The 24,052-nt window shown below is 44.7% G+C and overlaps 1 protein-coding gene across 5 annotated transcripts in view; it reads left to right on the top strand.

The window, feature by feature from the left end:
* Positions 1-8,889, top strand: part of CPN1 (carboxypeptidase N subunit 1) — a 33,384-nt gene extending 24,495 nt beyond the window's left edge. For 2 of the 5 annotated variants that reach the window (XM_053668587.1, XM_037166334.2), the window contains exons 7-9: positions 2,817-2,916; positions 4,991-5,109; positions 8,609-8,888. In XM_053668587.1, coding sequence (XP_053524562.1) covers positions 2,817-2,916; positions 4,991-5,109; positions 8,609-8,707 — 318 coding nt within the window. In that variant the 3' untranslated portion in view covers positions 8,708-8,888. Of the gene's footprint in view, positions 1-2,816; positions 2,917-4,990; positions 5,110-8,608 lie in introns of all 5 variants that reach the window. The other 3 variants (XM_053668589.1, XM_053668588.1, XM_053668586.1) reach the window with 3 other exon arrangements.
* Positions 8,890-24,052: the final 15,163 nt, after the last annotated feature.

The raw sequence follows: 24,052 nt of genomic DNA, 5'->3' as shown, positions 1-24,052 counted from the left end.
GCCCCAGAGCCAATAATTCTAAGCAACCAAAAGATAGCCAACCTATCAGATGCACAGTTCAAAGCTCTGGTGATCAGGGTGGTCACAGAACTGATTGAATTTGGTAGCAAATTAGATGAACAAATGAAAGCTATGCTAAGTGCAATAAAGGAAAATGTACAGGGAACCATTAGTGGTGGAAAGGAAACTGGGACTCAAATCAAGGTAGTGAACCAGAAGGAAGAAAGAAATAACCAAACAAAAAAAGAATAAAGAAATAAGAATTCAAAAAAATGAGGAGAGGCTCAGGAACCTCCAGGACATCTTTAAACGTTCCAACATCCAAATTATAGGGGTACCAGAAGGAGAAGAGGAAGAGCAACGAGTGGAAAACTTATTTGAACAAATAATAAAGGAGAACTTCCCCAGTCTGGCAAAGGAAATAGACTTCCAGGAAGTCCAGGAAGCTCAGAGAGTCCCAAAGAAATTGGACCCAAGGAGGAACACACCAAGGCATATCATAATTACGTTAGCCAAGATTAAAATGAAGGAGAGAATTCTAGAAGCAGCAAAGGATAAAGAGATAGTTACCTACAAAGAAGGTCCCATCAGACTGTCAGTTGATTTCTCAAAAGAGACCTTACAGGCAAGAAGGGGCTGGAAAGAAGTATTCCAACTCATGAAAGGCAAGGACCTACATCCAGGATTGCTCTATCCAGCAAAGCTTTCATTTAGAATGGAAGGGCAGATAAAGTGCTTCTCAGATAAGATCAAGTTCAAGGAGTTCATCATCACCAAGCCCTTATTATATGAAATGTTAAAGGGACTTACCTAAGAAAAAGAAAATAAAAAAGATGAACAGTGAAAGGACAGCAAACTCACAGTTATTAAGAACCACACCTAAAATAAAAGCAATCTAAGAGGACAGCTAGATCAGGAGTGGAACCATAGAAATGAAGATCACATGGAGGGTTAGCAACAGGGGAGTGGGAGGAGAAGTGGGGAGAAGGTGCAGAAAATAAGTAGCATAGATGGTAGGTAGAAAATAGACAGGGGGGAGAACAAGAATAGTATGAGAAATATAGAATCTAAAGAACTTGTGACACGTGGACATAAACAAAAGGGGGGAATGGTGGGGGAGGGGGTGTGGAGGGGAATGAAGTGGGGAATGGGACAACCGTAATGGCATAATCAATAAAATACATTTAAAAAAAGAAGGAAATGCAGCGGCAGCACATGGAGTGGCTACAGCTGCTGTGTGGGGAGAACAGGCCTGAGAATGAGGAAGAACTGGAGAAGGACCCGTACCAAGAGGCTCAGGAATGCCTGACCCTCCTCTGTCAGCGCTTGGGCTATCAGAAATTCTTCTTTGGAGATGCCCCCAAAGCATGGGGAATGGGAGTAAAAGACAGGTGCCCCTGGATGCCTTTGTCTTTAGCTATCTGGCCTTGCTGCTGCAGATAAAGCTGCCCAGTGGGAAGCTCCAGGCCCATCTGCAGGGGCTGCACAACCTCTGTGCCTACTGTACTCACATCCTCAGCCTCTATTTTCCCTGGGATGGAGCTTAGATGCCACCTCCACGCCAGACATCAGTAGGTCCAGAGACTGAGGAGGAGCCATAATGGCACCAGTACCAGATCCTATCTGTGTTGGCGGGGCTGGTGGCCATGGTGGGCTATGCCTTGCTCAGTGGGCGTTGTCTCTATCCAGAGGGTTGTGCCTGCCCGGACCCCAGGCACACGGGCCTTGGGCATGGCTGAGGAAGATGAAGAGGAATGATTTGCCCTTCTGCTCCCAGGAGTGATTTAACTCTTGTGCATTCCAGAGGTCCCTGTGTCTCCCTGTTGTCCGTACAGCCAGAAATGGGTGACCCACCTCCTCAGAATGAACCCGTTCACATTGAAAAAAAAAAAAAGCAGGAAGTTCTGCCACATGCTACAACATAAAAAACCCTGTGGACATTACACCAAGTGAAATAATCAAATCACAAAAGGAGAAATAAGCTATAATTTCACTTATACAACATACCAAGAGTTCTCAAATTCATAGACAGAAAGTAGAATGGATTTCAGGGCAAAAGGGGAAGGGTTTACAGGAACAAGTATAAAGGACACACGGACAAAAACAAGGGGCGTGGAAATGGGAAGGAGGGGGGAGCATTGGGGGAGTGGCCTGGGATGGGAGTAAAAGACAGAAAACGACACTTGGACAACAATTAAAATAAAATTTAAAAATTAAAAAGAAACAAAAAAAAAAAAACAAAAAGAAAATAGAATGGTAGTTGCCCGGGTCTGAGGAGAGAAGGAGACGGGACTTATTTAACAGATAGAAAGTTCCAGTTTCTTTTTTTTTTTTTTAACTTTATTGAATGTTTACAGTTTCAGTTTTGCAGGATGCAGAAGTTCTGGAGGTTGGTTGTACAACAGTGTGAATATACTGAACACTACTGAACTGTACACTTAAAATGGTTAAAATAGTAAATTGCATGTTGTGTGTGTTTTATCACAGGACACCAGTGTGGCAGGAATAGTCAGTCACAGGAAGATGGGACAGGGTAGCAGGGGCTGAGCTCAGTTAGCTGACTGCGGCTGTGGCTTTATAGACCATGATAAAAAAATTTTAAAAAACCTTTAGCTTTTGCTCTGAGTTGGGTTTTGAGTAGACTGATGACATGATTTGACTTAGATTTTAACAGGATCATTCTGGCCAGTTCAGGGGTTATTAGGATAATCTATATGAAAATCAAATGTAAAAATATATGAGACAGATCTCGGGGGACTCTAGAACACTGCGTCCTGTTCTATGGCCATAGTTCCACTGTAAGTTTTTTCCTACAGGTACACCATGGCATCAAGGGGATGGTGCTTGATGAGAATAATAATAATGTCCCTGAGGCTGTCATTTCTGTCCACGGGATTAACCATGATGTCACTTCAAGTAGGTGGCCATTATCTAGTGGGGTGAAAAGGAAGCTGCCACTCCTTCTTGTTCAGCCTAATTAGGAGGCCAAATTGTAGCCAGTGAGATTAGCAGGGACACCAAGGCCACTGCGGGCTGGGGAACTGGAGGGAGGAAGGGTAATAGGAATGGGAACATGGAATTAAGAGGCAAGGACCAGGATGATGCAAATGCAACATCCCCTCGGCATTCAGGAGCCACTTCCTCATATCCCTTTGTTAGGGGTGTTTTCTGGGTTTGAAGTTACCGGTGTGAAGCTGGGTAGAAAAGGAAGGGGCTGTAAAACGGATGTTCAGACTTGTCTCTGCCCCAGAGCCTCACCTGCATTCAGGGCCAGGTTAGCAAGATGCACTGTGTCAACTTGTTGTGGGGCAAGACTCACTGAACCTCCTAGAATGGTGCAGAATATCTCGTGGCACAAGGGTGTTGCACACTGCCCCTGCCCGGTTTGATCATGCACGACTTACAGGCATTTTTGATTGTTTTGTTTTTAAAGTAAAGCAGTAGCTACCAATGGTCAGGGGCAGTGAGACCTGCCTGCCTCCCTCCCACAACCTCAAGACCAGCACGGCTCAGCCACATTCCACCACACCAAGCAGGCATTTTACAGTTCAGTGTGTTTAAACTAGAGGAAATCTCAGTGTTAAGGAGATAACTTATGTTCAAGATGACCCCAACACATCCTACATGAAAGACTCATTGAAGGCAAAGGCAGTGATATTCTAAAGGCAAAATTATGCAGCCTCATAATTAGGCATCAGACCACTGGCTGGACCCAGGACTGTTTAGGGATCAAACCTCAGGCTCTCTGAGAGCTTCGGGGCTTGCTAGATTCTTACCCCTTATTCACACAAGGGTAGCGAATGACTCTGAAACATTCTAACCAATCAACATATATTGAATACCACTAATTTCACCAATAAAGGCCCATTTCTAACACCCATGTGCCAAATTAATAAATTGCTCACTTCCACATTGAAAAAACTCGTTGCTAACATTCATCATACTACCTAGCAAAGCATCTAGTGTTGATTAGAAATAAGGATAGCTGAAGCCCTCATACTAGCTGCATCCAGAATCAGGCCCTTCCAGTACACTGCTACCTACTGTGCTGCACGTGAGCCCCATTGAAGAAAATGACAGCCCTGGGGTATGATTTACACTGTCCAACATACGCATAATCAGATACTGCTTTCACTAAAGTGTTTAAAGTAAATTACAGACATTTACTAGGGGGCAGAAAAGAGACTTTCTCATTATGTATTGTCTGTCTTGCTCTTAATTACATTTTATTTCAATTGTTCATTGGTGTATACTTACAAGAACTTTAAAGATATGATCGCAGTTGATTCAAAAGAGATGTGATATCATTATCCTGAACACTACATCCCTGCCACAGAGAAACAGGCCTCCTTTTGCATTTTATTCCCCCCTTTGACGGCGATAGAAGGAGTATTAAAAGTGGGATTCTCAAAACCAGGCCTTTACCGGTCATTTAGCCCAGCCCTTCCACTCCGTGTAAGGTCACACCTATGTGACACGCCCCTTCGTGCAGGCTGGGCTGCTTTCCCGGGGCCCCTCGTCCAGTCTCTGCGCAAGGCCTCCCAGTGTTATAAAGCTGTCCCTTCTTCTTCGGAAGCTTTCTGTGCCACAGTAGTTTTTGTTTCTGTCGAGCAAAATCTTCCTTCTGGCAACTTAAACCAGAAGTTCTCATGCTTATTTCCTTAGGTGCACTTTTCTTCACAGTAACTTTTCAAACATTGAAACAGAGGTCTCATGGATTCCCTTTACCAGGCAACCTTTCTCCTGGTGACCCTTCCCTGGACGTAAGTTTTAAAGACACAGGGTCTAGAACTAAACCAGTATCCTCCGTGCAGAGCACTGTGAAATTCCTACTTCCCCAAAGCTGAGGCCGATGATTGTTTTAGATCTTAACCAGTTTCGTACCACTATCAAGAAAAATGAAGCGTGTGGTCAGCTAAACCCCCCAGATCATTTTTCATATAAAGGTCCTACGTGGGGCAGTTTCTAATCGTATTCCTGTAACTTTTAGGTGATCAGGGCGATTACTTCCGGCTGCTGCTTCCAGGCACCTACACTGTCACTGCCTCAGCACCTGGGTTTGACCCAGAGACCGTGACTGTGACCGTGGGTCCTGGGGAACCCAAACTGGTGAGTTAGGCTGACCTTTACAATGAAAGTCACTTATACAAAGTCACAAGCTACCAATTGCATAGTTCTAATCTTTGCCAGTTTTCCTCCTTTCATCATAAAAAAATTCATTGCTCTCATATGTTAATCTTTCTTAGTCACCTTCCTATTATATCCTTCACCACTTGCCTTTGACTTTTCATTTTCTTCTGTTTAACATGACATAGTGATTGCATAGCACTGTCTGCTTCTAAATACAGCTCCTTTGTCCACAGACCATGGACAAATTACCCAACTGCTCTCATCCTCAGCTTCTTCCTGGGTAGATTGGTGGTACAGTACCTCCTGCACGGGAGGCTGAGATGAGAAAGTGCATGTAAAGCAGGCAGTATACTGACTGGTGCATAGAAAGCGCCCAACAAATGTTTGTAACATCCCAGGAACCTTGCCCAGACTTGCAGGCTCCCTCCCATGTGTTGCATTCTTCTGTGTCATCAGCAAGGGCTACCACCAGATGGCACTCTGCCCCCTCTGGTGCCCCGTGTGCCCAGACCACTGCTTCCCACTCAGCTCAGCCAAGAACCAGCTGCTCTCCAATATTCAGCTCTCCATGGCTATCTTTATAGGAGAAGCAAAGGACTTTTTTCATCTACCACCTGGACCTTTGTTTCTGAACAGGTTTTATTACTTACAGAGGGGATGGGGCGCCATCCTTCTTGACTACCGCCTTCCTGATGGCTGCTGCAAGGACATTGCTCTGTCTTTGGCATGGGTGTGTGTGTGTCCCCACTCTTGTCTCGATGAACTGCAGGGCCCTCTTGTCCTTAGAGACCTGGAGCGGCTCCATGGCCTGTAGCTCATAGGGGGCAAAACCACATACCTCTCGGATCCCCTCCCTCGCAAACTTGGCATGCTTGGTGAGGCTTGCTCATGTTCTTGGTCACCTCAGGGCCTTTGGTGAGGTCCAAGGCTGTGGGGTCGTGCAGAGCTGGGGTTGCTGCTCCTCCATGGTTGCCGTGGTGGAATCGGCCTGCACCTTCTGAGCTTTGGTCATATTAGATTAGCATCTTGGAGCTGAAGAGGCTCAATGATCATGGGTTCTAATTCTCACGTTTCTCAAACAAGAAACAGATAACAAGACAGTCCTGTTTAATGAGCATCTACAGACCTGCTTTCTTACAAGTCAGCTCTGCCCTAGGGCCGCCTCACTCCTTCTGGCTTCTTCTCTGTACAACCTGAGAGCTTAGCAGACCCTCCCTCTTTCCCTGTTAACTCAATATGGTCAAGTAGCTTGTCTTTACAAACACGGTTATAGGCAGGATTTAAAAATTTTTTACTATTACTTTTAACAATTTTATTTATTTACTTTTAGAGAGAGGGGAAGAGAGTGTGAAGAGAGGGAGAGAAACATGGGCGAGATACATTGATTGGTTGCCTCTCACATACCTCCAACTGGGGACCTAGCCCGCAACCCAGTCATGTGCCCTGACTAGGAATCTAACCAGTGACCTTTTGATTCATAGGCTGGTGCTCAGTCCACTGAACCACACCAGGCAGGGCTAGGTAGGATTTTTTTAAAACTACTTATTGAACAGTTACTATGTATCAGACAGTGTATGAGAGCTTTCCAGAACTGTCTCATGTGACCTTTACAACGAGCCTGCAAGGTAGATATAAGTATCCCCATCTGTGGCTGAGGAAACTGAAATTTTGAGAAGGCTAGAAACTTGTCTACTATTACAGAGAGTAAGTGGTGGGAGCCATGATTCGAACCTGTCGGGATTTCAGGGCTGTCTCGTTAGCCAGCGTGTTACAGGGTCTCGTGCTGAGCTTATAACCTGTGTTCATAAACCTGCCCCTTTTAACACAAGGATCAGAGCAAAGAATTTTTTAAATCCTTTGAAAATTCCTCGGAAATTTCTAGAGAGTTTCCCGTTTTCCTTTCCCAGTCCCTCCACTCCCATCTCCTGCATATTATAAATGACTTCCAGGAAGAGGCAGGAAGCAAAGGGTAACTCTTCCATTTGCAGCCTGTGCCCTGGTCCCAATTCCCCAACGACGTATTCTCTTTCCCTTTCTTCTTGTGATACCCTCTGTTCCTCATCTAATCAAATGGCGGTTAAGCAGCTGCATGCATGAGTCTTGCTTTAAGGAAGTCTGTTCAGTGCCAAGTGCAACCAACTCCAAATCTTCTAACTTAACACACTCTGCTTCAAAATATTTCAACTCCTTTGTCATATAGCCTTTACCCAAATTAACATAACCCATTACTGTGTCGAATATAATTCAAGAGAGAGTCTTTTGGATACAATTCAACTACTTTTGGATACAATACCGTAACAACTAAGATTTCATTGATTCATCACAGTAGAATCTCTCTTCTCATTTTAAAGCAGAGATCCACCTGGCCAGGTGAAGAGAAAAGAAAAAGATCGTTGACTAGAGGGTTTTCATGTTCCAATTAAGACTCTCATATGCTCCCAGAGTTCAGGGCTCTCCCCTTTGGCCTCCCCACAGCCTTCTAGATTCACGGTCCTTTCATTTGCCTCCGTCCTTCCCCCATTTTGTTTGTTCTCCCTCTCTCTCCGTCCTCCCCCCCGCCCCCCCCAGTCCCCTGTATTACTGTATAGGAGATAATAATGCCAGTGCCGTTGGCTCTGACTTCCCCTGCTTTGGGGAACTAGCAGAAAAGCTGGCTGTGGATTTTTCTGGAAGGGGCAAGAAATAACCCCATGGAGAGCCCTCTGAGTTGCAAGTTTTTTTAACTTCCAGCTGGCTTCAGAGGCTGGTACTGTTCCAAGGACTTGAAAGGCCAGGATGCCTCAGGGGAGTGTGGTTGGGACACCGAGCCACTCCCCCGCCTGTGCTTCCTGGGAGGGTCCTGGTGCACTGGCACAGCTGCGCACAGCCAGTGCACCCCAGCTTGTCGGTCCGTACCAGCTTTACATCTGCCTGCCCCGCTGCAGGGAAAGGGCCAGTGTGTTCCTGGAAATGATGCATTAATGCGCACAGACATTTGGCGCCTAAGAATCCACACTAATGATCTATGTCATCTCTCCTATCTATATGTCCGAACGATTGGGGCAGAGCGTTTAGTTCTAAGGGCCTGAGGCCAGAGCGTGCCTGAGCATGACACCTGTGGTTCCCACAGTCAGCATCTGGGGGATCGTTTCGGCACCACAGTTCTTGTCTGAGGCAACGTTATTGGTGAAATCATGGTTTGAGGTGTAGATATTGTTTTTTTCTAATTCATATAAAATAAATGAATATTGAGTTCCTCCAGATACACCCGATGTATCACCAGTGACTGTGTAGTACTTTTAGGGGAATATTAGCCAAGCCCATGTGCTGACAGCAGGGCCGCTCCGGGTCATTGCTGTGATAATTCTCCTCAGTCCCCAGCCCTCCGAACCTGCAACTCTGGTGAAACCGGGTCCAAACAGGTCTTCCCTCGATTTCAGTTACAGGAAGTAGAAAACTGACTCCTCCACTCTCCTAGCTTCCTCTTCTTTTCTTTCAGGTTGATTTCCAACTCAAGAGGAGCATCCCTCAAGTGACTGAGTCCCCAAAGCAGCACCTGGAGGCAGAGTCTGACCAAAGCAAGTTCAGCCCTGGGTAGCCAGGTAAAAAGATACAGAAATGACAGCGGCAGAGTCGCTGCCTGAAGTTGACAGCAATTCACAGTGGCCTGGGGAGCACTTGGGAAAGGTTTGGTCCTGCTCTCCGGTCAGATGAAGCATTCTTTCTATTTTATTACCTGGGATATATTTAAATATAGACGTATTAAAAACAATTCAGAATGGTCTCCATCTATTCCAGGGGTCAGCCCTCTCTGATGAAGTGGTACATAGATTCAGTGGTGCTATGGTTTTCTGATTGTGGGGGTGTAGGTGCCGAAGGCTCTGTTCCAATCCGTGCTGCATCCAGAGACTGGCTCTGACAGGCTGGCCACTCTGATGCCAACAGTCTAGCACAGAGTCTGAAACACTGTAGGTACTCAAGGAAGATTTCTGAATGAACAGCTGAAGTGCAGAGTGTTTCATCACTGACATTGTTCCCATGGCCAGACCAGGTGACCAAATTTGAAGTCCCAGAGGACCCTTTCAACAATAGCCAGTAATGTCTTGATAAGAAAAGGGTTTCACACACAAACACATAGTCCCACTGCTACCCATTTTTGTTCATGGGCATTTTAAACAATATGTGCCTTTTAACCCATTTTCTGGGTGCGTAGGTGTAATGCAAATGCTCCTGTGGAATGTCTCTGCCCCACCCCATGCCAGGAATACACAGCGCCCTTGCTCAGTTCCCCAGAATGAACTCATTTGTCCTAAAAGTGTTAATGAGCACAGCACATGTTACTAAAGGTTGTGAAGTGGTGTCTTCCATCACACACCACAAAAATTCATAATCCCCCACTGGGCTCCCAAGCCCCCTGCCCCCAGGGCTTGGTAGGGGGTTTTACCATGCACCCTGTTTCAGGGTTCAGCCTCAGGTAGGGCAGGATCCAGTTCCCCCACTTGCTCTCACCTCCCCCAACACCCCAACCCCAACCTCTAGCTAACCCAGTCCTTTCCTAACATTGTGCAGTTTAGCCTCTCTCGACAAGTAGCCCTACCCATCAGAAAGCAGGTGCTCCGCCCTCTGCAGAGGGCGTTGAACAGCTGAGGGCCGTTCAAGACCTTCAAGATCAGGATTAGCACATGATTGATTTTCTGTTACCTGAGCAATCTCCACAGGTGTGGTCAAAAGGAAAGCATATAGAAATGTATATTTTCCTGTTTGGAAAGGGTATTTTCTCCTGAGATAATTAATCCTTTCTCTACATTTTTTTCTTCCTAATTTTAATCCCACATTTCCTTTGTTTCTTTCTTCTTGTTACAAAGAAGCAGCTACTTGAGTGGGCTGTTTACAGTTCAGTGAAACTTCAGGTCTAAGGTTGCCAGATACATTCAATTTGTCCAGATTGTCTGAATATCACTTATCTGTTTTCAGATTCCCTGGTACATAGTCAGAGCTAGTGCTTGCAAAGTATGGTCAGAGTGCATCCCTGGCACAGCCACATTCATTCATTCACTCATTCATTCAGTCATTCCTTCTTCCATGGGGCACTTACTGAGCCCTTGCTTTCAATAAATGCAGAGAATACAAAGAAAAGAAGATACAGCCAGTGATCTCAGGACAGCTATGGTCTATTTGGGAAGACAAATAGGTCGTTACACTCACTGTCATCATTGCTATGATTCAGCAGACTCTGGGGTGGGGAGGGGAGAACAGGGAGCTCTTGGAAAGGCCCTACTATGGACTTGGGAAGATCAGGAGAGGCCTCTCAGAGCTAGTGAAGTTGAAGCTGAGATACAGGAGGTCAGATAAAGAGACTGTGGCCAGGTGGAAGGAAATGGGGGAGCAAGGTTTCAGCTGAGGAGATGTCAGGAGCAGAGGTCCGGAGCCTCCGAGGGCACTGCCAAGAACTGAGCACGGCCGGAGGCAGTGACTGGTGGGAGCTGAGCGAGGTGCAGGACACTGAGGCCAATAGGCTAGGGAAGGACATTTGAACCACATGACAGAGTCTGGAATTTATCCCGAGAAGAACCAGGGGCCATGAAAGAGTTCTCCCGAGGGGAGTGGCAGACTCAGATTTAGAATGATCACCTCGGCTGTAGCCCGAAGAGCAGGCTGGAGCAGGGCCAGACGGAGTCTGTGAAGAGACTGCTGAAAGCCAGGTGAGAAGGTGGCTTGAAACCCGGCAGGACAGCACAGATGGGGAAATGCTAGGCAGCCCCCAAGGTCTCGAGTCCCCGCTGGTTATCCAGAGAGCTTCCTGTCAGAGCCCCCGGGCTTCCCTGCCTTCTGCAAGCCTTCCAGTCTCTCACTCAGGCCCTCCCGGCCAGCCACTGGAGGGCGTTAAGGACTAAAGGAGAGGTGGGTTTTCAAGCAAACCCTGAAGACTATCCTGAGTAAATTCACTCACGTTGGAGGTAATTGTATAGGCAGAATATTATGTGGAAAATATAGGCTCTGGCCATGACCATATAAAAATTTCTCCTAGCACAATGAGGAAGAATGTGAACTCACAGTTGGGGGTGGGGGTGGGGGGAGGGCAGGGTTCGAAGGACACAAAGGAAGGTCCTCCAGCGTTAGTTCAGCATTTTCCTGGCCATTGCCCTTTCTATTTTATATCTAGGGTTTTATTTTAAAGAGGAAATTTTTGCACAGTTGCCAGCCTACATAGTCAGTGTTTCCTAAGGGGTTAGAACACTATACTTAAGTGCATGGGTTTTAGACTCCAACAGACCTGGTGTTTAATCCTAGCTCTGTTCCTTATTTGCTGAATGACCTCGAACAAGTAACTTACCTTCTCCAAGTCATGGTTACTCACATCTGGAAAAAAAGAATAAAGGTAATATCTACCTCCCTTGGAGTTTGTGGGGATTGAAGATAATACTCTCCTAAATCAGTAATGAGGGGAGCACAGCTCTGCCCCAGACCCTCCCAGAGGACAATCGCTTGTCCCGTTGGCTGGTGACAATGCTGACAGGGACAGCAAGGACTTTCGGGTGCAAAGGGGAGTTTGGAAGTAAGAAACACGAGGGGCTGAACCAAGCCCACCCTCCCTTTTAAAAAAATCTCATGTCCTGGATGGTCTTTGTTAGTTCCTTATTCTTTCTGGCATTTTTCCTTCTAAACTGAAGATTCCATAACATAATAATTCTTCTCCTCGAATGAATAGAGAGGAAAGAATTTCTAGTTTTCAGATAGGATGATATGTAGTAACTTCTGGACCTGGTTCTGGTTCCCAAAGAGGTTTCTGCTCCGATAAACTAGTGAAAAGATACTCAGCACTCAGAACAACGCCTGGCGTATATGAACTCATCATACATATCAGCTGAGTGAATGAGCTCCAGGTCACATTTTCCTCTTCTTCTCTCCTCTTGCACTATTTTTTCTTTTATCTAATATAACTTTGAACATCTTTTAAAAAATTATTGCAAACAATGGTAGGCAGAATTACAAAGCACCTCCCAATGGCCCTTGCCCAGTATAATCCCTTCCCTTGAAGGGGGCCCACCTTGGGACATGATGAGATATCCCTCCTGTGACTATGCTGTGGATGCAATTGAGGTCTCACGTCAGTTGATTCTGAGTTAATCAAAAGAGAGATTATTGTGGGTGGAACTGACCTAATCAGACAAACTCTTTATAAGCAGAGAGTTTCTCTGGAGGCCTTGAAGGAAGAAAGCAGATGCTAGGTTGTGAACTACTTATGAAGAGGAGCAGCCCCTAGGAGCTGAGAATGGTCTCAACCAACAGCTCACAAGAAAAATGGGGACCACTGTCATACACCACAAGGCAATGAACTGTGCCAACAGTCAGAATCAATCAGCCCGCACCTGAGTGCAGCCCATGAGAGCTGGGGGCTGGCTAAATGGCACCCTCTTTTTTGTCTTTAATTTTTTTATTTTTTAAATATAGTTTATTGATTATGCTATCACAGTTGTCCCATTTCCCCCTTCACTCCCCTCCACCCTGCACACCCTCTCTCACCCACATTCCCCCCCTTTAGTTCATGTCCATGTGTCATACTTACAAGTTCTTTAGCTTCTACATTTCCCATACTATTCTTACCCTCCCCCTGCCTATTTTCTACCTACCACCTATGCTACTTATTTCTCTGTACCTTTCCCCCCTCTCCCCCTCCCACTACCATCCCACTGCCCTGTTGCTAACCCTCCATGTGATCTCCATTTCTGTGGTCTTGTTCCTGTTCTAGTTGTTTGCTTAGTTTGTTTTTCTTTTTGTTTGAGGTGTGGTTGTTAATAATTGTGAGTTTGCTGTCTTTTTACTAAACATGTTTTTTTATCTTTTTCTTAGATAAGCCCCTTTAACATTTCATATAATAAGGGCTTGGTGATGATGAACTCCTTGAACTTGATCTTATCTGAGAAGCACTTTATCTGCCCTTCCATTCTAAATGAAAGCTTTGCTGGATAGAGCAATCTTGGTTGTAGGTCTTTGGATTTCTGACTTGGAATACTTCTTTCCAGCCCCTTCTTGCCTGTAAGGTCTCTTTTGAGAAATCAACTGACAGTCTGATGGGACCTTCTTTGTAGGTAACTATCTCTTTATCCTTTGCTGCTTCTAGAATTCTCTCCTTCATTTTAATCTTGGCTAACGTAATTATGATATGCCTTGGTGTGTTCCTCCTTGGGTCCAATTTCTTTGGGACTCTCTGAGCTTCCTGGACTTCCTGGAAGTCTATTTCCTTTGCCAGACTGGGGAAGTTCTCCTTTATTATTTGTTCAAATAAGTTTTCCACTCGTTGCTCTTCCTCTTCCCCTTCTGGTACCCCTATAATTCGGATGTTGGAACGTTTAAGGATGTCCTGGAGGTTCCTGAGCCTCTCCTCATTTTTTTGAATTCTTATTTCTTTATTCTTTTTTTGTTTGGTTATTTCTTTCTTCCTTCTGGTCCACTCCCTTGATTTGAGTCCCAGTTTCCTTTCCACCATTAATGGTTCCCTGTACATTTTCCTTTATTGCACTTAGCATAGCTTTCATTTGTTCATCTAATTTGCTACCAAATTCAATCAGTTCTGTGACCATCCTGATCACCAGAGCTTTGAACTGTGCATCTGATAGGTTGGCTATCTCTTTGTTGCTTAGTTGTATTATTTCTGGAGCTTTGATCTGTTCTTTCATTTGGGCTATTTTTTTTTTTTTTGTCTTGACTCACCTTTTACATAGTGAGGGACAGAGCCTTAGGTGTTCACCTGGGTGGGGCAACCCAGTCATTGGGTTGTGCTGCAGTATGTGGGGGTGGGGTCCGAGAGGGAACAATGGCGCTTGCTCTGCTCTCTCTTGGATTTCAGTTACTTCCGCAGCTTCCCCCAAGCAAACTGGGCCCTTCTGATGCTGATTCCCACGTGGGTGGGCTTGTGTATGTTCTAGGACCCCGTGGGTCTCTCCAACAAACTCTCCTGTGAGGCTGGGAGTCTCTCCCAGGACCTCAATCTTCACAGGTATTTTTAGTCAGTGTTTTGAGGTTTTATTATCTGGCACTGGGACCCTGGGTTGTGCTGTCTGTCTCGCTCCCCAATTTGCCTGGTTTATCTGCCCATGAATATTGGACCTTCTAGTCTGCCAGTCTCCTTGTGCCCCACGCCCACCCACAGTCCGCTGCCTCACTGGGTCTGCCCGCCGCCATTTTGCTGCAAGTCCTCGCCACCCAGCCGCCCGACTCTGCCCCTCCTGCCGGTCTGGATGAGTGTTTCTTCTTTAACTCCTTGGTTGTCAGACTTCCATATAGTTCAATTTTCTGTCAGTACTGGTTATTTTTTGTTTCTAAATTGTTGTCGTCCTTCCTTTGGTTGTGTAAGGAAGCACAGTGTGTCTCCTTAGGCCTCCATCTTGGCTGGAAGTCCTCCACGGTGCCCTGACTCTTGACCAACAGGGAAACTGCAAGGTAATACTTTCATGCTGCCTTAAGCCTCTATACTTGGGTTAATTTGTTATGCAGCAACAGAAAATGAACATAAATGATTCCAAATATTCTTGTCAATTGCATAGGAGATAAATAAATAAAATCCGAGTAACCAGCTACGACCATTGTACTCATCGCAGAGCTGTCATGCTCCTACCTTAAGTGAGTGTATGTTACAAAAGGGCACAAAACCCCCACAAAACATAGAACTCTTTTTAAATAAGATGGCTGGTGCAGTCAACCTTACCCAGCAGGTGACAGTGACAGCATTTTCCTTCTCTAAGGAACACGTGTCTCTGACAGCAAGAAGTTCAGCCTTTGGATAACTGTAGTATCTTGCCTCAGATAATTCCCACTATTTGCACCGAATTACCTGTTACTGGGTTGTGGACAGGCACCATTGGCACAAACACTAAAATGAGAAAGTACAGAGCCTGCACAGAGACCGAGGTTCTTCTCTCTTTCCCGAAGGATCAAAATCAGTAAACAGTGTGTGACATCCCAACCCCTTCTATCCACCTTTAGGACACTTGGAAGGAAAAGCAGGTGCAAACACCCTCTTACATAGCCAAACGCAGTTCCCCACAGTTTGAAACGGTATTGTAACAATACTAAGATCCCAATACAACGGTCTCACAGTTTTATGTGTTAAGATCCAGAGTACGAATTTACAGCAGCTTGTGTATTGGTTCATTCATTTAACAAATAGCTGGGTCCTATTTCCGAATCAAACGCTGTGTTAAGAGCTGGGAGGCAGTGGTAAACCAGAGAGACAAAGGCTCTCCATCTTTGGAGGGAGAGGGGTATATAGAGAGGTGAAGAACAAAACGAGGTGATCAACAAATACATAAAAAGAACTAGTATCTGATAAGTGGTACAAAGAGAGGAAAAGCCAGGGTATCTGCTTGAGAGAGGATGGTTAAGGAAGAGGTCTTTGAAGAGATGACATTTGGGCTGAGATGTAAAGGATAAGAAAAAAGAAGGCTTGCAAAGAGTAGGAATAAAAGTTCCAGGCAGAAGGAATAGCAAGCTCAAGTACCTGTGGCAGGAAGGAGACTGGCCGGTTCTAGCAGCTGCGTCTCTTGGGTCTAAGGGTGTGTGTGTCTGCCTGTGTGTGAATGCTCAGCTTCCTGATTGATGATCTAACATGCCAGAAGCCTAACCCAGCATAGGTCCAAGCATCAGGATAACATCCAAAACACATAGAGTCTAGTCTTAAGTGAGCCAATAAGATTCACTTTTTCCATGGCCACAGAAAATGTCCCTAACCCAACCAGCCATTTCAAAACCAAGGGTTGAGAAAGTGGGATAGCATAGCTTGGGACAAATCTGCCATCAGAATAGGAGGAGTCAAAGTTCAGGTGTCTGGAGCATCATCTTCACACATGTGGTACTGTGATTTGTCTAATACACACACCCTGCACTGACAATCCATCACGCTTACCTCCTGCCTGGAAGATGACTTCATTTCTGCTTCAACACTAACTCCATTCTGGCTTACAAATCATGAGTAAACATTCCCCCTGGGCAAATGCCTAAACAAACATCAATTCTCCTCCTCCTTCCAAAAGTTAGGATCTGCTATTTATAGGCTTTCCCCCCCCCTCACTTTCCCTAGGTACCCCCCCTCCACCCGTCACCACTTACTGTTCCTCTCCATGCCCCTTCCCCTCAGGATCTTTCCTTCTCTTACCTTCATTCCCTTCAATTCCCACCTGCTCTCTGCACCTCTTATGCTCCCCCATTGAGACCCTGCTACCTGTGGGATGAAGCATCACCTAGAAGTGGGGGAACTTGCCTCATGACTGGAGAGATGTCCAGCAGTGGAGAACCCCTCAGGTGTGGTCCTTGTTTCTGTGGACACAGCACTTCCTATAGCACAGACCCAGGCAGGAGGCAAGTAAAGTCACCACTCGGATCCATGTCTGCTCCCTGGGAGGAGACCTCCTTTTACATCATCAAGTGAGTGGCCTTCGGAAGGAAGAGTTCATCCTGCGCATGGCATCAAAGGAGTTCAGTGAGCTTCCTGAAATCCTTTCTGGAATCAGATGAAATCTAAATATACTAAGAAATAAAAGGATCACAACTTTATTATTTTTGTTTGTTTATCCAGATAAAGCATTGCACACACACTGTCACTTATGCAGACTTATTTTAGACCGATAAAACATTTTAATGGAGGGTGCTGTGGACTGAATGTTCCTGTGCCCTCAAATTGCTATGTGGAGGCCCTAGTGTGATGTTATTTGGAGGCGGAGCCGTTGGGAGGTAATGAGGTAATGGCAGTGGGGGAGCCCCCATGATGGCATTAATGTCCTTATAAGAAGAAGACAGCTGCCCCCTCCCTCTGTCAGGTGAGGCTGCAACAAAGAGAAGGCCATCTACAAGCCTCCCCAGAGCCTGACCATGCTGGCATCCTGACTTCAGACTTCCTGGTCTCCAGAGGTGTCAAAAATAAGTGTTTGTTGTTTAAGCTGCCTTATGGTGATTCGTGATAGCAGCTGGAGCAGACTAAGGCAGGGGGTTCCATATAGGGTCCGCTAACTTTCTATTTGAACTTTCTGATTTTCTATTAAGGACAGTTGGAAAAATACAATTTTTACCTGCTATCAGCATCAATTCATAAATACTCTAATGCTAAAAATTAGGTAACATGTAATCTCAAAACAAGTCTTGTAGATTGAGTTATTTTTCTTATTTTGCTGGGAGCAGTATTTCATCTCAGCAATATTTCATCTCAGCAATATTTCATCTCAGACTGGCATTTGTGAACCAGTAGTTTAAAAATGGGGCCCTTAGCAACTCAAATAAATAAAAATGTATAAGAGGGGTTTCGGACACAAGTCGGTTCTAGATGCCCCAGTTAGTGGTCTGGAATCTTTTCTATTTCTGGATTTCATTGTCCCTGGTGGTGATGTCAGTCTCACACGGGCTCTACCTGTGAGGGGATTAGATGACCAATGGCATCTCTACCTTCTATTCTACCAGTCTAGCAACAAACTATTGATTCTGAGGCCTGAATCCATAGCACAAACTGGGTCATGCCCCCGTCCCTAAAATGATCATATTGACTGTGATTGGTCGGCCTGGGGTTATATGCCCCCTCCTGTAGGACAGAAAGACTGATAGTGGAGGGGAGTTGATTCCCATTTTTCTAAATAAGAAAACATTCCTACTAAATAAAGGAGAATGGATGGTCATGGACAAAAGCAACAAAAGGACATTACGGTTTTATTAAAATCCTACTGTGACTCTTAAGCAAACTCAACCATTCAATATTTATTAGGCCTACCTATGTTCCAGGCACTTAGCTAGGCAACAGAGCTACAAAGATAAATTCACTTGTCCCTGAGAGGTAGACACCTTTTTGCCATAGTGTGTGAAGCGGCTGAAATCAGCCCTGTCACAGGCCATAGAATCATAATCTACGTTATTGATCAGTTCCCTACTTTGCTTGGCTAATGTAGACCTGACTTAGTATAGCAGGAAATTGACAACTCATTTCTGTGAAATACTATACACCAGTGTCAAACAGATAATTATCATATGGGGTTGGGGGTGGGTAGACCATGAACTTGATGGCAGTTCCACAAGAGACAGCAGTGTGGTCCAGCTGCTTCAGCAGGTAATGCATTTCCAGACTGTGCTCGAGACCCACAGCATCTCATCCAAATAGCAGTCCCGCCAGGCCCCACAAAGAGGCAGCCTTCCTCTGGAGTGTGCTGTAGAGCTTCGGACGCATTTTTAAGAAGGACATTGAAGGTCACAATGCACAAGAAAAGCAGGATAAACACCATATATTCTTTTAGAACTCAGAAGCTTCCTTATAGGGTTCTTCCACTTGTAGGAAAAGAGCAAAACAAAAACTGGTTTTCCTCTTGTCGACTGGCGTCTATTCCTGAATGGAATTGAATAACCTTTGTTGCCTTCCTCAAGGAGTAGGCCTTGCCCTAGTACAAGTTCACTAGACAGATGCCCCCCTTCCAAGAGAACATGAGATTTTTCCTTCCCCTTTTTTCCTCCATCCAACCTGACTCCTCTCCTTTCTGTCTCAGTACATTCTGGCACCATTTGATGAATAGTTAATATTATTTCCAAGTGATGGCTCTTCCCTGACATCTTAGAATGCTGGATGTTCTGCCTTCTATATTCTACCACTAAGTTGTTGAAACATCTCTTTAATGATGAAAACGGAATATATTACTTTATTTGCATTCCTTCCTCTTTTAAAGGTGGATCCCTGACTATTCCAGGATTAACAGCTAGCTGGCTTGTTTGTACCATGAGTAAGGCCAGCTTAGATTTATTTCAGCAGTTTGTTACTCTCATCATCTTGCCATTGCTAACAGCAGCTTATGGCTGTGATGTGATACATTCCAGAAGGAAGCTAGGGGAGTTGGCTTTGATTTGGGGCCAAGCCATGCCAAACTGTTCGTCAGGGATACAGTCCATGATAACAGTTTTGGACACTTTAGATGCAGTATGTAGTGACAGATTGAATTTAGGTTCAGGTATGAGATCAAAGGATGACCCATCTAAATAGTTTTGATCAATGCGATTAAACAATATGCACAGGAATCAAACCAACTCTGTTTTAGTTCATTGAGGATTATGTGGAGGGGGGGACTCCACCTTTTCCCCCCTGACCTTTTTCATTTTAATATTACACATGTAGATATTATCACTGTTGCTAACAAAGCAGTTTAAACACACTTATCTTTCTCAATATTTTTCATTTCTATCCCTTCAAATGAAGATACTTTATAAAGCATCCATGCATTGACTTAAAATGAAATCAAACTCCTTACCATGGTCCACCAGGTCCAGGATGGTCTTCACCTATTTTTTTTTTTTTCCAATTTCATCTTACAATACTTGCTCTCTTGCTAGCATTGGCTTCTTTTCTGTTTCTGAAACTTACCAAGTTGTTTTCCATTTCGTGGTTTTGCCTCTTCAGTTTCTCCTACCTGAAAGCCACTTCCTCAGCTGATTCTTTCTCATCGCTGAGATCTCAAGCAAATGTTATATCCCCAGAGAATTCCCTGACCACCACTGTATTCAAAGAAGGCTCTCACCCCTTACTTTGGCCCTTAGCAGGTCAGATCCTCATCTAAACCACAGAACCCAGAAAATGTTTTGAATGATAACTTCCACTTTCTCAGTTCTCTCAAGGACTGTATATAACCTGTACCATGCTCCTTGTGTAGGAGAGAAGTTAATTCATTCTAGACAGTGGGTACCCAGGGCATTAGGGTTTAATTCTCTACTGTGTAATCTATCATATCATCTGGTTTATTTTCTTCACAGTACTCACCGAGCACTGTAATTGTCTAACTACATTCCCAGAACACAAACAAAATTGTGGTTAGCTGACTTCAAAAATAAAGGCAATAGGCTTACCATATTAATTACTTACTATTGAGAGAGGAAACATCAGTCACTGTTTCACAGGCAAATGAAGCATTTTCTAACAATTTCATGGAAACCCAGAACACCGATACATTACTAGAAATGTTTCTGCCCACAATGTGCACATGCATCAGAAAGCAATGGAGGGGCCCTTCGTCATGTGAGGACCTGGTGAGGGATGGCTGTCCGTGCACCAGGAAGTGGGCCCTCAGCAGACACTCAGTCTGCTGGGCCTTTATCTTGGCCTTTCCAGCCTCCAGAACTCTCCTGTGCAGACCCACAAACTCTGCACCTCTACCACACCCCATTCCTTAGTCCTTCATGTAGTTTAAGTATATTAGCAGTCTGGTAGAAAACCAGAGCTTGCTTTTTTAAAATGTTGAGATATAAGAAAATGTGTTTCTCTTAAAATATCTGTGATTTAGAGCAATTTAGTAAAGTATACCTTTGTAAACAGTAATGAAACATTTATATTACTCTCCCTACCTGATCCCTCCAGAACTTGGAAACTCTTAATTAATGAGTATTATTATTTTCATAGCACATGGTTGTTTGCATAAATTCAATAAGAATCTGTACTTTTATAACAGGACACAATTGGTAACTGGTTTTATTAACCAAGAGTTTGGAATGTCATGTTTGAGAGACATACATAAAGTTGGAGATGACCAGAAAGTTTTAATTAAGGAATTAAGATCGACTTTGGGAGTAAATAAAACTGCCTTGGAAAAAGAGCCTAGTGCCTTGCTTACATGTTTCACAGCAACCCTTTCAGGAAAGAAACAGAGGTTGTTGTCCTGGGAGCAAAGAAAGAACTGTAAGATTTTGGGGGACCTTAGAGCCCGAGGAACTCACCCAAATCTATAGGTACTACAGGCAGAGGGATGGCGACTCTGTGGCATCTTAGCCTTGAGAGGCTAAAGTTCAGTCTGGAGATTCCTTATGAAATATTTCAGCACAGCAGATTTTTTAAAAAGCCTTTATGATCAATTCCTATTCTTGTTGTATTTATACAAATAATTAGGCCAAATTCAGTGAAACAAGATTCATGTAATAAATTAGTCTTAATTTGGCTATCTTTGATAAAAATAAGGGTGATTTTAGAGAAAGAAATTGTGTTTCAATAGAAACTATAATACACAGTGGTGGACATTAGATTCTAGATCAGCTAATTGTCTTTAAAGTTTTATTTTTCACCTGTAAGCTGGACTGAATCCTGGATTTTTCTGGTTTTATGACACACATGGCTATAATCCTGTGAACTAATGTTTCATTTTTCTCCCATCCTTTCTCTTGGAATTATTGGAAACTAAAATAGTTTTTTTTTTTCCCCTTGAGTCTTGCAATTATAAACTGATGCTAGATGACCCGATATAAACTTCAGAAAAAATCACCAGAACAGCTCACGGCTAATCTCAGTGACTGATGCTGTGTAAATAACACAGAGAATTGCCCTAAGCACCTGATGACGTCATCAGAGAGGTTCAAACTGACACCAGGAGAATCTGTAGAATTGTCACTGCCTGCCTCCATTCCAGCAGCAGAAGCTTTGAGTCTCACACCTACAGAAACCTTATCTCCCGGACTCAGAAACTGGTTTCTAATTTGCTCTGGTCATTAAGCTTTGTTTTTCTTTTGTTTTCCTTGACACACTTCTTATTAAATGCCTGATAGCTTATTTACACAATGTAAGCTTCACTTTGGGAACTCATCTCAATCACTGTTTCCTGAAATGAGACTGAATAATTTAACTGAACTGACTTATTTTCAGGACTGAATGATTGGATTAATAAAAATGGGGCAATCTACCACTTTAGCTTCTGGAAGTGAAACTTTTTTTTAAAACAAGATTTCATTTATTTACTTTCAGAAAGAGGAGAAGGGAGGGAGAAAGAGAAGGAGGGAAACTTCGATGTGTGAGAAACCTCAGTTGATTGCCTCTCACATGCCCCCACGTTGGGACCTGGCTGGCAACCCAGACATGTCCCCCGACTGGAATTGGACCAGCGACCTTTTGATTCACAGGCTGGCACTCAACCCACTGAGTCACACCAGCCAGACTAAACCTTTGTTTAAAGTTTCAAAGGCAAGACTGAAAGAGACCAAAATTTTGCCACCCTGAAGCTGCCTTTTGGGATATTGATTTTCACTTGTTTATTAAGAAACAAAAGACTCAGGAAAAACCTTTGACCCTCCCCACTTTCTTGCTCAAGAGATTCAGACAGGAAAACCTGCTTTAGGAAGGTAGCCTTCGTTTAATCACCTTCAGAGTCTTTATCCTAGCATTAGTCAGGAAACGCTAAGTCAGCTAGCTAGATACCCCTTAACCCCATGTTTTCAGTAGCTTGGCAAGAATATTTCTGCGGGCACTGGCAGGGTGCCTCAGGTGGTTGGAGTGTTGGCCCATAAACCAAAAGATTGTAGGTTCCATCCCTGGTTGGGAAACATACGAGAGGCAGCCGGGTGATATTTCTCTCTCACATCAATATTTCTTTCTCTCTCTCCCTTCCTCTCTATCAAAAATCAATAAACATATCCTCAGGGGAGAATTAAAAAAAGAATATTCCTACCATATATATTCCACTTTTCATCAAACAACTGTAGAATCGCCCGTTCTCACTTCTGAAATCTAATCCGTTGTCCATCCCCTTTTTCCTTTGTCCAAAATTGTTGTATACCCAAGGTTGCCTCAGTGTCTTTGGAATTTTCATGCTTATGTGAATTCCCCATGTGCATGTAGTAAAAATTTGATTTTCTTCTTCTTTTTTTTTTTTTTAAGCAAAGGAGGATAACAGTATCACGGTTCCTCAAAAAACAAAAAAGACGTAGCATGGGATCTGGCCATGCCATTTCTGGATATACACACCTGAAGGCAGAGATCCAAACCTATCTGTACACCCATGTTCATTCCAGCACTCTTCATAATAGCCAACAGGTAGAAGCAGCCGTTGTGTGGGAAACATCCATTCAATGATGGATGGATAAACAAAATGTGGTATAAACATATAATGGAATATTTTTCCAACTTAAAAAGAAACGACATTCTGACACATGCTACAATGTGGATGAACCTGGAGATCATTATGCCAAGTGTAATAAGCCAATCTCAGGAAGACAAATGCTGTATGATTCCACTTACATATTAAGTACCCGACAGTAAGTAGAATGGTGTTGCCAGGAGGTGCAGGAGAGAGAAATGAAGAGTTACTGTTTAGTGAATACTGTTTCAGTTTGGGGAGATGAATGGGGTCACGGTCGCACAACAGTGCGAAAGTACTTAAATGCCACAGAACCATACACTAACAATGGTTAAAATGGTAAATTTTATGGTACGTAAATTTAATCACTTTTTTAAGGAAAGAAGAAACGATATCCCCGTGAAATATTTGAAATAGAGGTTTATCCCTGTTATGCTTACACAGTGATAGATTTCTTGATTTCGGAAGGCTCTCTGTAGATCTCAGAAACTTAAGGCACAGAAATTCAAGCGAGCGTGACGTTGTGGCCACTAATACGCGGGGGAGTTCACAGCGTTCTCTCAGCCCTGCCCGGTTCTTGCATTCTGTTTATTCTTTGCTTGTAAATTCTCAACGGTGTCCTGACTTTGCTCAGGGAAAGAGCGGGACAGACCGACGCGAAAGCCAAGCGCTGCGTGCGGTGATAACGGAAGCTGCCCGGGGTAGCGCGGAGGACGCCACCACCGGCGGGAGCCGAACTGGCCTCCCCGAGCGGAGCTCCGACTGTTTCTAGGTCGGAGGGTGGTGTGGGGCGAGGGGGCCGCAGGGGGAGCGGAGGGGAGGAACCGGCTATTCGCAGCAGCCGCACGCAGGACCAACGCCCGGCTGGCGGAGGGCGCGCGGACCGCCCCAGCGCGTCCGGGAGGCGGAGCCTCGGTGCCTCAGTTTCCCCGAGTAAAGGTCCTCGGAGCACCGCCCCCTGTGACGTCGCGGGCTGGGCGGGGCCGGGAGGTGGGCCCCGGGACGAAGTGTGGCGCCTCGGGCCGCACGGGGCGGAAGCCTGGGCGGGGGGCGGGAGGCGGGGCGGCCGCGCTGAGTCACATTGGATTCACCCGCCC

This window comes from Artibeus jamaicensis, unplaced genomic scaffold (genome assembly GCF_021234435.1).
Source record: "Artibeus jamaicensis isolate MK-2021 breed Jamaican fruit bat unplaced genomic scaffold, CSHL_Jam_final contig_490, whole genome shotgun sequence".
In the NCBI taxonomy this organism is placed as follows: Eukaryota; Metazoa; Chordata; class Mammalia; order Chiroptera; family Phyllostomidae; genus Artibeus; species Artibeus jamaicensis.
Note: the sequence above shows the minus strand (reverse complement) of the source record. Positions and strands in the feature narration are given on the sequence as shown.